We start from the raw sequence: 16193 nt of genomic DNA, 5'->3' as shown, positions 1-16193 counted from the left end.
GAAAAGATTTAACGTTAACGTATGTCATACCAGGGCTGCAAAAATCTTCGATAAGGGTATTCCGCATTGTGTGATAATTTACGTTATGTCATACCCGGGCTGTGAAAACGTTTGATTCGAGTGTTCCGGACCAGGTGATAACTTGGGTTATCACATGGGCTTCTACTTTTACCATGTCAGGTTTCCATGGCAAACTTGTTTTACAATGCAAGAAATCCTTACCGACCTCAAGGGAGCATAATTGATGGCTACTTGGCACAAAGAGATTTCGGGTTTTCAAATGAGAACAACCTGACTACCTTGCTAGCTAGTACGTCTGTCTGAGTTCCTTTCCTTTCAAAACACGTTTTTATCAGTTGGGCTTCCATAGAATATTTCCAATGCATTTCGAGTGTGCCGCTGTCAAAAATTCAAAAACTGAATTCGGACATTGAATTCCAGCTGTTACAAGTTTTTGTTCAAGACACCAAACTTCTGGAGCATTTCGCATTGAAATGTGTGTTTTCTAGGTTGGGTATGACATACATGTAGATGAAATACAACATGGTCTATTTCGCATCACCCTCGGTCCTAGCCCTCCCGTGGGTCAGATCTCCCTTTGGCCATAACCCATAGTTGGGCTGGTAGCTTGGGTGATACGGAATATACCATGTTGTATTCTCTCTCTCTCTCTATTTCTCTCTAAATATACATACGACTGTTGCTTATGTTCCATGTCTTAAAGGATTTATATGTGGATGTGCTCAGAGCCTTTCAGAAAGTGACTATTTACAGGAAATGTTAACTCGACCACTTCCATTGGTGAAATGCAAACCAAACATATTCAATTTACGTCCTAATATCCCATCGTATTTCAGAGAAATGTCTTCAATATTGCAATTCTTTGTTTTACATGGTCGCAATGTCTGATTCAAGGTCATATAAGCCTCAAAACTTCAAATCCCTTTGACAGTCTTTAAGGGTTTCCCCATCCCCAAAAATAGAAAATAGAGATTTGAGTTTGACAGTCGCTTCTCTGTCACTTTTCTTGATACGCCATCATACGGCTGTGAGTGGTACTGCAAATTAGGCTCCATTAGGCAAAACCTGCTACGCAGCATTGTGAAAGCCGCTAGAGGGCCAAACCTATGCCACTTTCTCTCTGGCCCAAGAGCTATCTACCACTTAAAAACAGGGCCATGGCATGTTCAGAACACAAGATATTAAAACAGGAAGTTCCGCTGTAGTACCATAACAAGCCGCAAGGTGGCCTATAATCTAATAAAAGCCAGGTCTTACTTCTCACATACTAAATATGAAAACTATCCAAGCTGGCCTTGGCGAGATATGCTGGTCTTCTACATGCACATATACTTACGCATACACACATGCATATGTAAGGAAAATAGCAGAGAGAGGTCGTCCGATGGAAAGTGAAGACAGACTCCAGTTGTTGCCGTGGTCGAAAAACGGTCTTTATACCAAACTCACATGTTCTCCCCTCTCTATTCCTCGAGCCGGTCTGTCTTTTTTAACATACTGTGTTCCTACTTTTATACGTTTCTCAACATCTTCAAGATTAGTCATACAGGATGTGGTAAAGGAGTAGCAGTCTCAGGGGCAATGGCGAGCCTAGTGCCAACTTGCATGGCCTTGTACAGGATTAGTCATACACACGTGTCATGCACAGAGTACATTTCTCAGAAAGCTAGAGCAGTCCTCTACTTACCGACAGATTTCAATATGCGATATATTACACATACACACAAACATACAAATGCTACCGAGATTTTTAACCTTGACGAAGGTAAATATTGCTTCTGCTATAACACCTTGTTTGTGGATCAAAAGCGTTGCCTAGCAATGTTGAAAAGAACTGCAAAAGTTCGGAGTAATATGTTGTGTCATCCTGTTGAAAAATACTTTGCTGTGGGCGTTCAGCGTTTTAGAAATAAACTTATACTATACAAACGATAGACGAACTCCCTTGGTGTGACCAAGAGACCTACATCGTAAAAACTAAGGGGGGAAAGCTCATCACCTGATATTCTATCCGGGCCAGACCAGACCGTTGAGACTAAAGCTTTGTTGACGTAAAGAAATGAAGTTCCATCGAGAATTGCCAGGCGATGCTATTAATCCATGAACGTAACGGTGCTTAAAGGAAAAAAACTACACTATGTGACAACAGACGTAAGCCTTGCTCAAAATGTTTTATTTCAACAAAGTGATTGATTTTAAGCCATTAGCATTGCTTCACAGTGTTGTAAGCACAAATGCACAAAATTCCAAAAACTGTTTCTAGAATATTGAATTAACTCTATGTGTGACCAAAGTTTACATTAAGGAGTGGTGAATTTAACAGTTACATATGAATATATATCAAGATCAGTATACGACATTCACATTAAAAGTAAAACAATGATAAGTTTATACTAATTTTCCAACCGCGAATCTATGGATTTAAACTTGTGTATGCAAGTGCATCATGTCTATGGCAGAAGATCACAATTTGACTGCAGACAACATCTGGTATGCTCTTGTCCAGACTGAAGGCTTCTTGAATACAGTTGTATGACGTAAGGCCAGCACAGACCCTGCAGGAAGTAAATGTTGGAACAATCAGCATCTTGACTTCAAACATCTATCACAAAGTGTTAGAAGTATGTTTTAAGACAAACAACATGTCTTAACTGTGTAAAGAACCTTTTCACTGTACATCGTCCTTAAGGTTATGCACTAAAGGTGGATACCGGTTTGGCTTGATAAGGTCCAAGTCCAAGTTTAGGTCCAGAGATCTAGGTTCAGGTCCGGACCTGAACCTGGACCTGATCCTGTCCAGTTGATGTTTTGTTTTATTAGACCAATATTAAGCATAGAGAATTTATACTGACACGCACGACTATAAAAGTTTCTTGGTGAGAAGACTTTAAAGATAAACCAGTGTTTGATATTTGAATGTTACACTTATTTTTAATGCTTTTTTTGTCAGAGGGGAGACTCAAAACACTTTTTATCAAACAAAATAGAAACATATATTAAATTTTGCACTTTGTTCAGTTTTTTTTTTTGACTCATTGACAAGTTTTTGGCTTTCAGGTTTTTGGACTCGGTTCTTCGATGTTATAAAGGTCTGAATCAGGTCCAGCGAACCGGTATCCACCCCTATTATGCACTGTTTCAAAGGCATTGATTCTGGTGGTGGAATATGTTAATTGTTTTGTTTTAAAATCTATCAATGACTATAGAGACAAGACACTATTTTTGCACACAATGTAAAGTGCTACAGCGAGAGAAGAGAGTCTGAAGACGTCGCCACTGTTGCCCAAAGCCTGCAGCGCAGATACGCCAGAGCTTCCTACGACGCCAGCGCCAGAGACAGCCGTTGCAAAGGCAGAGAAAGGCTAGAAGCTACACGGACTCTATTCTTTGTTTACATGTATTGACCTTTGTGACAATTGTAATTGTTCTAGAACAATAGATGAAGTCATACTGATAGAGGTTAAGTGAGGTCATGTAGTCAGTGCATTTAGAACTGTAGAAAAACAGAGTGCACTACCAAGATATTTGCTGTAATGTGATTGGTTAAGCCAATAAAAGCCAGAACACACTGTACTTGTGCTCATTCGAGCCTTGATCCTTGAGAAAGCCACACACAGCCGAAACATGTCGGTGTGGGCTCGAATAAAGTTCTAAACGGGAACTATACGTGGCTACAGCCTCTTTTCTGAAGATGTGGTGTGAGTGTGTACGGTTGGTTTGAGGTTGCCCACTACTACTGCCCTGGATACAAGATTCTCGTCAGTCTAGACTCTAGAAACTTCCCCCATGCAGAGCCTCACCTGTGGCCTATACAATATACATGTACTGAGATTTCCACTTTTGTGGGAGTGGCCTCCAAGCAGCTGTCAGCCAATAGTTAGTGTTTTCTTTAGGTAAAAATTCTCTGATTGGCTGACAGCTAGTTAGAGGCTACGCCCACAAAAGTGGAAATCTCATGGTTTGGCAGAGCCTCCACAAGGTATGAAGTATAGGGAAGGCTTTCTATATATAATATATAAAAATGGAAATGTATGCAAAAGTTGCAGTACATACTTGTGTTGCTATAGAGAAGTTATAATTGTAAATATGGCAGGAATAATGAAGAATTACAATTTTGTAGTGACATAGACTGGAGAGTGTGCTAACCTTGTTTAGTGCACTCCCTGTTGACTGAGCCTGTAAGAGTGGGATCTTCCCATAGGCAATGTTCCTGCACTGTCCCATCACTTCCAGCAACCACTGGATCCTGGCTGCATCACCTGGGGAAAGGAATGAAAACAAAAACAGTGTAAAAAATAGCAGCTAGGAGGCCCATAATCAAACTTGACCTTCGTTTTCCCAAACCCTACCCAGCCAGAGTCCTGCCAAATATCATGACAATCTATCCTCAGCATCTCAAGTTATCCTGGTGACAAACAAAGGAACACAATCATATAAAAATTCCAATGCAGAAACGTAGGAAGCCTTAAGGAGGTCCATTATCAAACATAACCATCTACTAAAAATCATATCATCAACATCCCCCCAGAGCTAAATATGCTGTCTACATCCTAAAGCCACTCCATCACAGCAAAAGCAAAAACATAACCTTCTTGGCGAAGGTAATGAACTGGCTTGTTACATATTGTGCAACTCCACTGTTCAGGACTGCTAAATTCAATTCAACCAGTCGTGAGAACTGGGTGTACTAGAAGTAAGGTTTTCCATAACAATGCTAAACATACAGTTGTACATGTATTAGCCAAAAAATTCTTAACTAAGAAAAAAAAAAATACCCACCTGTGTGTTGACTTTTAAACCGAGTGCACTGATAGAAGCTTTTGGTGAGGTGTTGCATCACCTCATCTCCCTCTATCTCCTCTATGGTCTCTATAGCCACATTAATGCAGGCGTTGTACCATGCCATAGGCACGTGGCCATGAGACACCAAGTGACCTCGCAGATAGCAAGACTTCAGAAGATCAGCCTGAAAGAAATAATTTTTTCTAATCATATTCGTGCCATTCGGTCGCAAAATCAAGGCGTCTTGAGGCAAAAATGCAGACACTACTGGCTTTTCAAAGCACCCTTTGCGAAGTAAAAAAAAGTTGCCTGGCAACAGTTGCTATGAGCCTATGTAAGAGCAGGTTTCTAATGGCCCCACCCCTACAATTGTTTCTACTGTTGTATAGAACATTTATACCAAGTTTCATGCTTTTACGATAATTTGAACAAATCGCCTAAACTATATGTACTTCTAAGTGGTATAAACCATGTACTGTAGTTTAGTAGGTCTGTGGGCTCTGATGTAGATCGCCTCCTTTACTCCTCTTGCAAAGAAATCCAGTTCCGAATCAAGGATTTTGACCCCTTCTAAAGATACGGAGTGCCCCGGCCGGAGATTCAATATGAATATGTTGCGAGACCTGAGTTCACCGTGGGTGCTAGGGCGTTTGTGTTCCTGGAATCTTGTTTTTAGAGCATGTTCGGTCCGCTATGTAGGTCTCTTTACAAGGACATCTCCTGGTTTGACCTTGACACTTAATGTGGTAGACTACCCCACACCTATTTTCCTTTGACGTTTTGTCTTTCGATGACACCAGTAGGTTCTTGATTGTGCGGGAAGGTCTGAAGCACGTCTTATGCTACGGTCACATTTCCTAGCCGGGGCCCGGCCGGGCTGTTTGAGAAAACAAAGCATAAAAGACGCATATCAAGGATATACATAACGTATGGTAAGGAATAATTTTTCAAAAGTTTTGTGTGTTTTGTTGTCTTTTATATCATAGTTTTCGTTCCCAAAGACTGCCCGGCTGGGCCCCGGGTTGGAAACGTGACCCTAACATTAATACCATGCTTGTTGAAGATCCTTCGAAGGGCCTCTAGGTACCGTTGGAATATTCTTTTGAGAAACAAGATTTTTCACGTCAAAGTTGACCTATTTTCCGCAGGGTTTTCAATGGTTTCGCTATTGTTTTCAAGCCCAAATACGCACCATATCTATCATCTATGGGGTTTCACGGCACTCGCGTTACGGGACCTCTGTCTTTTCCGATGTATGGAAATATAACTAATAACTAATGCTTGGGTCACATTTTCAATCCGGGGCCCGGCCAGGCAGTTTAGGAACAAAAAGTATGATATAAAAGAAAGCAAATAACACAAAACGTACCAAAAATTATTCAATAGCATAGCTTGTGCATATTTATTGATATACATTTTAATTTTTCCGCAAACAGCCCGGCCGGGTTCCGGCTGGGAAATGTGACCCAAGCATCCATATAGATAGATGCAAATGTCATTACGTTTATTGAGCAACATTCTCACGAGGGGACAGCTGTGAGTCACACATACATACGGAGAGTGCTGCAGAATGAAGGAAAAGCTGTAGACTTTGGGAGAAGCATGGAGAAAGCTGGAGACGGACGGAGAAAGCTGCAGAATGAAGAAAAACCCGTAAATTTCGGCAGAATCATATGGAGAAAAAATGGAGAAGCATGGAGAAAGAAAGCTTGATACATATGGAGAATGCTGCAGAATATATGAAGGAAAAACCTGTACATTTTGGGAGAATCGTAGAGAATGATACTGAGAAGCATGGAGAAGGTAGGAGACAGACGGAGAATGCTGCGCAATGAAAAAAAAGCCTTCTCCAACTGTCTCCATGCTTTTCTAACATTCTCCAATATTTTCCCAAAGTCTGCAAGTTTATCCTTCATTCTGCAGGTTTCTTCGTTTGTCTCCAGCTTTTGTGTACATTTGTTTGACCCTCCCCTGAGTTTATATGTACAGTAGATAAATCTCACCGTTACTCAAAGGAGTATAGTGGTGTTCTATGAGAGCCAGACTTTGTCTAGTGTATATTGAAGGTGTGCTCAAGAGAGTGGCATTTTTAATAAACACAACAGCAAACAGTAGTGATGTTTCACTTCTTTAATTTACTTGCAAGTCTTTTTACACGTACTGTTCACAAGTCTTATTTCGACAGCAAAATGTTTATGGATTGTCCAATAGAGGGGAAATGTCTAAGATGATAAAATTTTGATTTGCAGGTAAAATTACGAGCTAATTTCTCTTAGCTAATAACATTACACACAGCATGCTGAGACTGCTCTTTTTTATGCTTTGTTACAAATATGTACATGGACAGCAAACGAATTTACAAGTTTGCTGAAGGTTGACCATACAGGAAAGGACCAACCTGACTTAAGATACATCCAGCATAAGAAATGTTGTTCTTTAAACTACAATTTCCTGGTACTGTAAGGTACTATACTTCATAAGAAATGTCAATGAGGGTTAGACCAATGAATGTGAAGCTCTTTGATGATAAAATATGTCTGTTTTTGTCGTAGCCTCTGACATGTTTCCAGTTCAGGTTTTCCGTCCACAATGTCCTTAAAAGTTGACAGTTTCCATGGCGATGATCTTACTCTCGATGATGTCCTTCAGCCACTTCTCCCGGAATCTTGACTGGCCCGGTCTTCACGGATTGAAACAAACAAACAGTGTTAGGGCGTGTTCCTTCATAATTTCTAATATACAAGATCTACAACTAAATCAATAATACTAAATCAATAAATACAAACTTTCTATTTCTGAAACACAACTATGAAACATCCATGTTAAATCATTAAAATACAAAATCTATAACGGGGGGCGCCCTACCTTCGCACGCGCCCTAACATCGCACGTATTTTTTACTGATCTTATTTTGCATAAGTACGCCGTGTTTGTGTCCAATGACTATGCTGATAAGGAAGGTAAATAACCCAAGTTCATGCACATAATTGTCATTTACATTCAAAACATATGTGTACATATTCATTTCTTGTTTTGTCGAAAAGTAGTATTTTGACAATAATGATGGCAACGCTGAGTAGAGGGTCACTGCGTAGCTAGACGGCCCGGCACCTCAATATACGACCTGTGCCAAGAAGATACATGTACATAAGTCACACAGCTATCATACACATAAGAAAAATAACTTCATAAAACACTAAAAATTTTGGTCTTTAGGTGTTTGTTGAGAAGAAAACCGACCAAAGAAAAACAACGTAAGCATTGCTGTCGTCTGACGACGTTGTTTTCCCGCCATTTTTTTGGGTCGTGATGGTGTCGGAACGATTCAACGCACAGTTTTGTTACGCTCTAAGATGTGATTGGTACCGTCTATGAAAAGGAAACTGAACACAGAGATGGCGAAGATGTTTCCCGATAAGTAGACGGAGTATTGTTGATGTAAACGGTGTCGTTTTTTCGTAATGATTTCGTAAGTCGGGCCGCATTCAATACGTACGTCGGGCCGCGTAGTAGCCTATTTCCCGTGGGAACATGAGCTGGGATGCGCTAGATATAGCCCTTCTCACATGACGTTAGAAGTGCACACGGTCAAAATTTTCCGGTCAAAAGAAAGCTAGAATATAGCAGACTTCAAGCCTTATTTACATTTCCCTAACTTCATCACCAACTTCCGAAGAGAGCAAAATTACCAAAGCGTAGGAAGTTAGGCACACTATCTGGCGTAGCACTAAATCAGAAGGTACATTCGTGAAAATGTCTCACAGCGTCTTCCGCATGTAACGCGGAGCATGAAGGGCCCATGAACATTATGAATACATTTCTTGTCCAAGTATGTTCTTTAGATGAATGTGTTCAAAATTCATTCATTAAAACATGACCATTCTCTGGCAACCAGCAATGGAGCGCCGTGAGTTCCAGCGCGTAAAAAAACGTCCGATGTTTGGTCACCCCCCGTTATTTCTGGTACTATGTATTATGTCATACCTGGGCTGCAAAAATGTTTGATACGGGTGTTTTGGACCGGGTGATAACTTTGGGTGAAAACTTGCACCTGACCCTGTTTACTTCCTAAAAATGTTGATTTTCCAATCTAGCATTCTCTTTTAAATTTCATTAACCAAGAAATTAAATTGGTGTGGCCTAAGGTTCTGAATCAAAACATTTCATGCAATGACTTTTGTTTGTGCAGACCTGTGCAATACTCTGATCCTCCCCATGTTACATTGTTTATTTTTTCTCTACACTCTTACTTCAACAATATGATTAGAAGGGGAAAAAAGAAAAGGAGAAACTTGAAAGCATACCTGTGAACCAGCTTGTTTGTCTCAAACACATAGTACACCTGGACTGGAAAATGCTGAAAACGAAAGAAAATAATTTTCAAGTAAAGAGGACCATATCATAAGTAGGCAACCAACATATACATTATACCAACAATATGCCCAGCCTTATTCTATGGACTTTTTAAAATATTAGATAGATAACTTAATTGCCCAACAATTGTACAAAGTGCAAAGTATGGCTGGTATATATGACAGTTCTATATATATCTAAGGGCTAATCTACCTAATACAAGAGTGCATAGTATGGGTTAAGAATGGGCTCTTATAAACATTGGAGGGATTTCTATCTAATTTATATTTCTTTAATATATTTTCTTATGTATTCCATGCAGGGGTTGTCACATGTCAATATGTATTCAAGAAATGAATCCTGGTATATATAAGATGATAGCCTTGCGTACAGTGAATTACGTAATGATAGATGACCACATCCAAAAACTGGTTTTGTCCAAGGTGCTGAATTCTGCCAGTAACAACACTAAACAACTAAGCTACTTCTAATATGTTTTAGAGTTCATAGAATGATGGAGGAATGACAATGATATACTAGTTAACTTTGATATGTTTCAAACAGGTTGCCGGCAGAGCCTCAATGTTATTTCATACATTATCAAAAGATAATCTCTAAGCAGATCTATCAGTGGCAAGGCAGTATTAGATACTCAGTTTGGCCCTTTTGATACTGCCTTGCAACCAGTAGATCTGCTCGAAGATCAATCAAACAAGTCTTACTAAAATTTCCATTTAATTTTCTGGAAAGGGGCTATTTTCTTTGGAAGCCGAAGTGTCAGTCACTGGGCACAGCTCTATGATATATCATCATGTAGAGACACAGCTTCACCGAGCGTAAATAGACGAAATATGTCAGTAAAACGAGCGCACATCCCGCCCGTGGGCAAAACAAAATTGCCTATGTCTGACCAAAGAAACATTTCCTTCCTTTCTCACTACCTCACTTGATTAAGAAATATTTGAAATTTCTCACCACCCTATTGTATTCTGTCTGCCTTCAGCAAAAAAGTAATCATAACCTCAAGAATTTTTCTACTTCTTCAAGGACAGTTGGATAGCCATCAAAATCTGTTGCAAGTCAGAATGAAATCCTACCTAACCCTTATGCTTGGCACACAGCGGAAATATCTATTGGCCAACGAGTCTCAAACTACAGTAGAATCCGCTTAACTGCACCACCCATTTGTCAGCGTTTTTGGTGCAATTATCCGGCTGGTGCAATTATGCGAAATGCCCATCTGGACCGCACCACCATGGGCGGGGGGTGTATTGCTAGTCAGAGACACTAGCACAAAGAAAAGACGAAATTATTCAGTTATCAGCTTTATTTATTGACCCTTTGCTGAAAATAAAGAAATGGCTATGAACCTGTTTTGATTTTGCATTCTTTCATTTTTCCATGCGATCTACCGCATTACAACACACGAAATGTGACAGGGGATGCATTCTGAAGCATCGTCATGCCACTCAGTTTCTGTGTTACATTACGTAGAGTTCAGTTGTCGATTTACGTAAATCATATACCGCCATGAACAAGGAATTGATACTAAAACTTGGTTACTGATTACGGGTGACCCGCCCAGGACCTCCCATACGATTCCTATCAACGTAGCTGTCAATGGCGACCGCCTTCTTTTGTTACTCAAAACAGTTTTAAACATATTGGCGGTATTGCGCCTTTACACCGGCAGGTATCGGCTCATTTGTACCGCGTTTGCCGATCTTAGCGCACCTTTTAAGTCAACTTGTCGAGGATTTGCGGTTATGCGGAGTCTTTAACAATGCAATGAATGGGAGCCGGTTTTGGATACTGGGATTCGGTGCAATTAAATGGAAGGTGCAATTAAGTGGCTTCGTCTGTATTTGGCAATTTTCAAACTTGGCAACCTTTTTGCGATCAATGAATGTGCTCTATTCAACAATGTTTAAAGGACATCTACTTCCAGACATTCCTATGCAAAATTCATAATGACAACAAAAGTAATCACGCAAAGAATAAAATCTGCTTGTACAGACTATTCAAAACTACTTACTATAAATCCATTTAATTTTGCATTTGGTAATCTTAGCGGTTTGGGGAACAGTGAGCAGTTCACTGCATTTTATATTGACGGTGGGAACACACATCGTTGTCACAAATGTTAGTGTTCAAACATTTGCGATGATGAAATTTTAGCGGTAGACTAGTGACCATTAAAATTGCTAAATCTAAGTTACCGTTAACAAATCAAGAATTACAGTATAATGAAGAAGAACCATCTTGAAATTCCAAACGAGCAACAAAGGGAGGAGGGAGATGTCTGCAGCCGCCATGCATCTGCCCTGATGCCTGCAGTTGATTGATTGATTGATTGATTGATTGATTGATTGATTGATTGACAAAGAACAAATGTGATTGTTGACTGTGTTACAGGGGCTCTATGTACATTGTACAACCACAGGAGCTGCGCTTACCTTGGGTTTAATTTTTGACACCTCGATGGTGAAGTACACACAGGCCGTCGCTCGCGGGATGGGTTTCCTCCTGGTGGGGATGCTCCAGCGTACGCGGTAACGGTACCGTTTGTCGTACTCATGGTCTTCCTCCTGCAGGAAGTCTATGCAGTACAGCCAGCTGCCTTCATAATCCCACGTCTTTGGGAAAGGAAAACACAAGAGTCAGGAGTCTGGAAGTTTTGCAACCGGATTATTTCTACCAATCCTAAAAATTTGAAGTACTTTCATTGATTATAATTAGGGATGTGTACTAAAACGCAACATTAGGTACAGGAATCGGTTACAAAGGTTCAGGTACAGGTCCGTACCTGAATAAAAGTAACATGTGCTTTTGAATTTGTATTTGAATTTTGTAGTTATTGAAAATGAGACAATTCGGTGCACTATAGGTACAGACGAACATACAACGACATGTAATTTACAATGATGACAGAAATATAAAATGAACTGTTGACAACTTGACAATGTGTATAATCAATGTTTCAAACAGAGCAGAACTAGCCTGTGCCCTGTGCCCCTAACACTATACCACAATGGTTGTGGCCTTGTCGCCCGTTAGGATCTCAAATCAAAAATGGCACTGATGTCAAGACCACATTATTTTCGTCTTTTGCACTCTAGTCACAAATTGTAGTTATTAAGTGGCTATGCTGAGAGTCTACTTGAAAAGAAAAGTAGCAACCAGAAAACATAATTCAACATGACATGTGCACTGCACTAGAATTATGCCCTTTTTTATAAAAGTTGGTTGAATCTAACCTTAGAAAATATTTTTACCGAATGGCACTGAGAGCAAAAGTACAAACAGTGCCTACCTTGATGAATTCATTGATCTTCTCGTCCCCTACTTTGATGTTAAACTCTTCTGCCCTTGGCCAGGTGATGTTTTTGACGGCGTAGTCTTCTTCCTTGTCTTCTAGCATTAGGTAGTCATAGTAACCATACTTCTGGGTCTGAAGGAGGGACAAGTATTGTACAGTCATGGAACAGAACAAAATTAGGTTAGGCTACACCAAGTAATTTTTATGGATGACGTCCAAGCGCATTGATTTTGGTCTGTTCCCAGAAAAAAAAAAATTCCGCTGCCTGTAACTATGACCAAAGAGTTCCTTTTTAATATATGTTTCTGCAGGCCTGCAAAATCAATGGGATATGGAAAAAAACAGGACAGGACAACAACTGCTGTTCAACTTCAACTGATTTATTCAAATTGTTGCTGTTTTCCTGATGAATAAAAGAATTGTTAGTTGTTACACTGTGTTCTCTCATTCAATTTGTGTCCTAACATGCGTCGTCGACTATTATATTTCAAATCTAGGCATCTTGTTTTTTTCGGCCCTTTTTTTTGCACTCTCGCATTAGATTTAGGGTCTCCAAAGGACGTCATCCATAAAAATTACTTGGTGCAGCCTTATAGTAGAATTCAGGGCTGTCTCCAGGACCCGTCCTTCCATCCCAGGACAGAAATTTGCTTTTTGTGGCAGAAAAAAATTCAACCCTTTCCGTCCAAAAAATATCAATTTCATGACCTAAAAGTGATGAAAATGTATTTTTGTAAGCCTAGAATGGCAGATTCAATATTGAATATCAAAAATATGGGCTCCCAAACAATGGGTGGGACGGAAAAAAATGTAAAGCTTGAGACAGCTGATTATAACAGATGTCATTCATTTATTGTTACACGTCAGTACCATGTATGGAGGGTTTTCATTGACACTATGCATAATAATCATGATTCGAGTCTACCAGTGGCCATGTTGGTGGGCAATTGGACTACAGCAACAGCATGTTGGCATGTTTAACAGATAAAAGCTGTAATCCAACATAGTACAAAGATGGTACAAAACTGTTTTAAATGACAAACTTAACAACACTACTGTAACATTGTATAAACCAAGCTCTACCCAAGGAAAAAATACTACCAAGATACATGACTATTTCTGTAGTAGAGCAACACTTGAAGGCAGGAAAAATTGGAAATGAGGAAATTTTTATTAAGAAGGAAACACAAGGAATTTGATTGCAGAGAAAGTATGATGATCAAGAACAGATCTTCAGAACTGAGTTAGAACTGAAGGTAATTTTTATGATACATGAAGGCCATACCAATTTAATTTCTTGGTTAACGGATTTTTTGTAAAAATGCTAAATTCCAAAATCAACATGAAAACACAATCTCAGAGGAAAGTCTGTACTTTGGTGCACACAGTTTCAGGGAGTGAACAGGGTCAGGTGCAAGTTTTCACCCCAGCCTTCTGTTTTCATGATTTTTTTGTTGCTAAAATTTAAAAAAAATCAGTTAACTAAGAAATTAAATTGGTGTGGCAGAAGAGACAGTTGTGAACTTACCTCAGCCATGGTGCCATTCACACAGGTAGAAAGTGCACTAGGAGACAGATGTTTGGAAAATGCTTTAGAAAAGAACAAACAAAAGCACCAGATAGAAAGAAAGCTGTTCTGCAAAGGATATTTTGTTCTAGGACTACAAAGAAGAGTGTTCTAGAACTTGCTGCAGAAATTCTCTACTTCCAACAATGGAATCACTACCTGATGCCATAGTAATGTACAAATTAATGTGTCATGTGACAAGCATTGTTGTGAAACAAACCATTGTTAGGAGAAAACAGATTCATTGTTAACTAAAACAGACGGCCTGGGAACATCACATACAGTATATATAATATTTTTGTGAGAAGTAAAATTACCGAGTATACTACAACCATGATACTAGAATTCAGGAAAAGTTGTTCTGTGATATACTGAAACATGTCAGCTATAATTTTCTTATAGATACATTTAATGACGAAAGTACATTGATGTACACTGAATATGGCCTGCTCACTCATACAATCTCTAAACTAAATGTTTTCAGACATTTTGAGTAGCTACCAAAGATCAGGTATTAAAGCTTATCAAAAGGATTTACAGTTTTGAGGTAATTAATACAAGCAGTTGAAGGAATCAAATCAACTTTGTAAAGGAACTGTTACTAGCTTTTTCTTCTGTCCTAATCTACTAATTTGTTTAGCAGACAGATAGTTGATATATTTCAGAATAGACAAAAAAGGACATTTGGACATACATGAAGTAGACATGATACAGGTTAGATACAACCTTAAGGGTGTGCAGAAATGATATAAGAAGCTGAAGAATTGCTCTTTTTAAAATATCTCAATGACAATGGCATTGAATTTCAATCAATACGGGAACCATGCATATGAAAGGAAATCAAAGTGTCCTTGTCAGGTGCTCTACTAACCCCCATCACAGCCTCTTGTGCCTGATGCTCAGCCTCCTTCTCCTTCTCCTCTTCCACCAGCCTCTGTCTGGCGTTCTCTATCACCATGTCCACCAGGGCGTGGGCCTGCGCTTCCATCTCTGGGGAGCCCAGCATAGGGGGCGTTTCTGACTCCGACATCTTGGAAATTGGCTTTACACAACAGCGCTAATATAATAATAAAGGAGTGAGAAAAAAAAAGCATTAAAATCGTTTGTCAAGAACGTACTTGTTTCACTCTTTTCCTTTTCAACCCACCCCTTGCAATTGCATTTCCAGGGAATTCATACTATACATAGCTTTACAAAATTGGTCCAATTAATTGCATAGAATACAGGGGATTTGCATACTTTTATTCCAAAACTTGCATAATTCTACATAATCACACCACTCTGATTAATGTTAACATAGTTTGTGCATTATGCATACATTTTGTAGAGTAAACTAACTGACTGTATTGATTAATTAATGTAATTAGTTACTAGTACCCTGGATTTACTATCATTGATTTCTTTTGAATTCAGAACAATCCTTAATTGTATAAATTTAAAGTAAACGCCACCTCACAACCCAATGCAGATCCCTGTACATATACATGAATTCTGATGTCTAATGCCATGGCATCTTTGTCAAGTTCTATAAAATTACTAGTAGGTGCCGCCATTCACTCATTCAGTCCTTGTGTTCTAGTACCAGAAACTGAGGTATGTCCTGAAATTACAGGTCAATATCTATCTACAAATTAAGTGTAACGAGACTGAATATGGGCCATGCATTAGTTTTCGCAGATGAATGAATCATTAAATTAATCTTAATTAAATGGTGTCACATTGACAAAGATGACCATTTTTTCCAATATGCAAACTGCCAATATTTGCCGATGCCCGACATTCGAGCAAAGTGCTAAGGAAACAATGAAACAACAAGGAAACTCAGATTCTGACGGTATACACCATGTACAATGTACATGTACTTCCGCACATACATGTAAATCTTGAACTTTTGAGTTTGTAGTGTTTGCGTCCAGCCTTCACTACAACAACAAAAATGACTCTTTCCGCCCTATCTTCACATTTACCTCTCTTTTAGGAGATCGGTATTACTGTAGAATCCACGTGAATACGCATATGCACGGGAAAATAACCTTAAAACGGTAGAAATCAAGTAAACTGCCGTACCTTTCAATACCGCCACTGCCTGCTTGTTGTAGTGATTGTTGCTACCGGACAACCGGAAGTAAACTTCTGTCCAAATCAAAAAGA

General features: G+C 39.3%; 1 protein-coding gene and 1 long non-coding RNA gene across 2 annotated transcripts; both read right to left on the bottom strand.

Annotated features, from left to right (window-relative positions):
* Positions 1-2173: 2173 nt before the first annotated feature.
* On the bottom strand, positions 2174-5024 carry LOC136423694 (uncharacterized). Its single transcript, XR_010753778.1, has 3 exons — positions 4801-5024; positions 4168-4280; positions 2174-2576 (listed from the first exon to the last, which is right to left on the bottom strand). It is a non-coding gene; the product is annotated as an uncharacterized lncRNA (long non-coding RNA).
* Positions 5025-6918: 1894 nt separating this feature from the next.
* On the bottom strand, positions 6919-16180 carry LOC136423693 (A-kinase anchor protein 14-like). Its single transcript, XM_066411973.1, has 6 exons — positions 16110-16180; positions 14914-15099; positions 12470-12607; positions 11613-11792; positions 9108-9160; positions 6919-7483 (listed from the first exon to the last, which is right to left on the bottom strand). The coding sequence occupies exons 2-6, from the start codon at positions 15070-15072 to the stop codon at positions 7399-7401; spliced, it is 615 nt and encodes a 204-aa protein (XP_066268070.1). The 5' UTR covers positions 15073-15099; positions 16110-16180; the 3' UTR covers positions 6919-7398.
* Positions 16181-16193: the final 13 nt, after the last annotated feature.

Source organism: Branchiostoma lanceolatum, chromosome 17 (genome assembly GCF_035083965.1).
Source record: "Branchiostoma lanceolatum isolate klBraLanc5 chromosome 17, klBraLanc5.hap2, whole genome shotgun sequence".
Lineage (NCBI taxonomy): Eukaryota > Metazoa > Chordata > Leptocardii > Amphioxiformes > Branchiostomatidae > Branchiostoma > Branchiostoma lanceolatum.
This window is presented reverse-complemented; position numbering and strand designations above follow the sequence as displayed.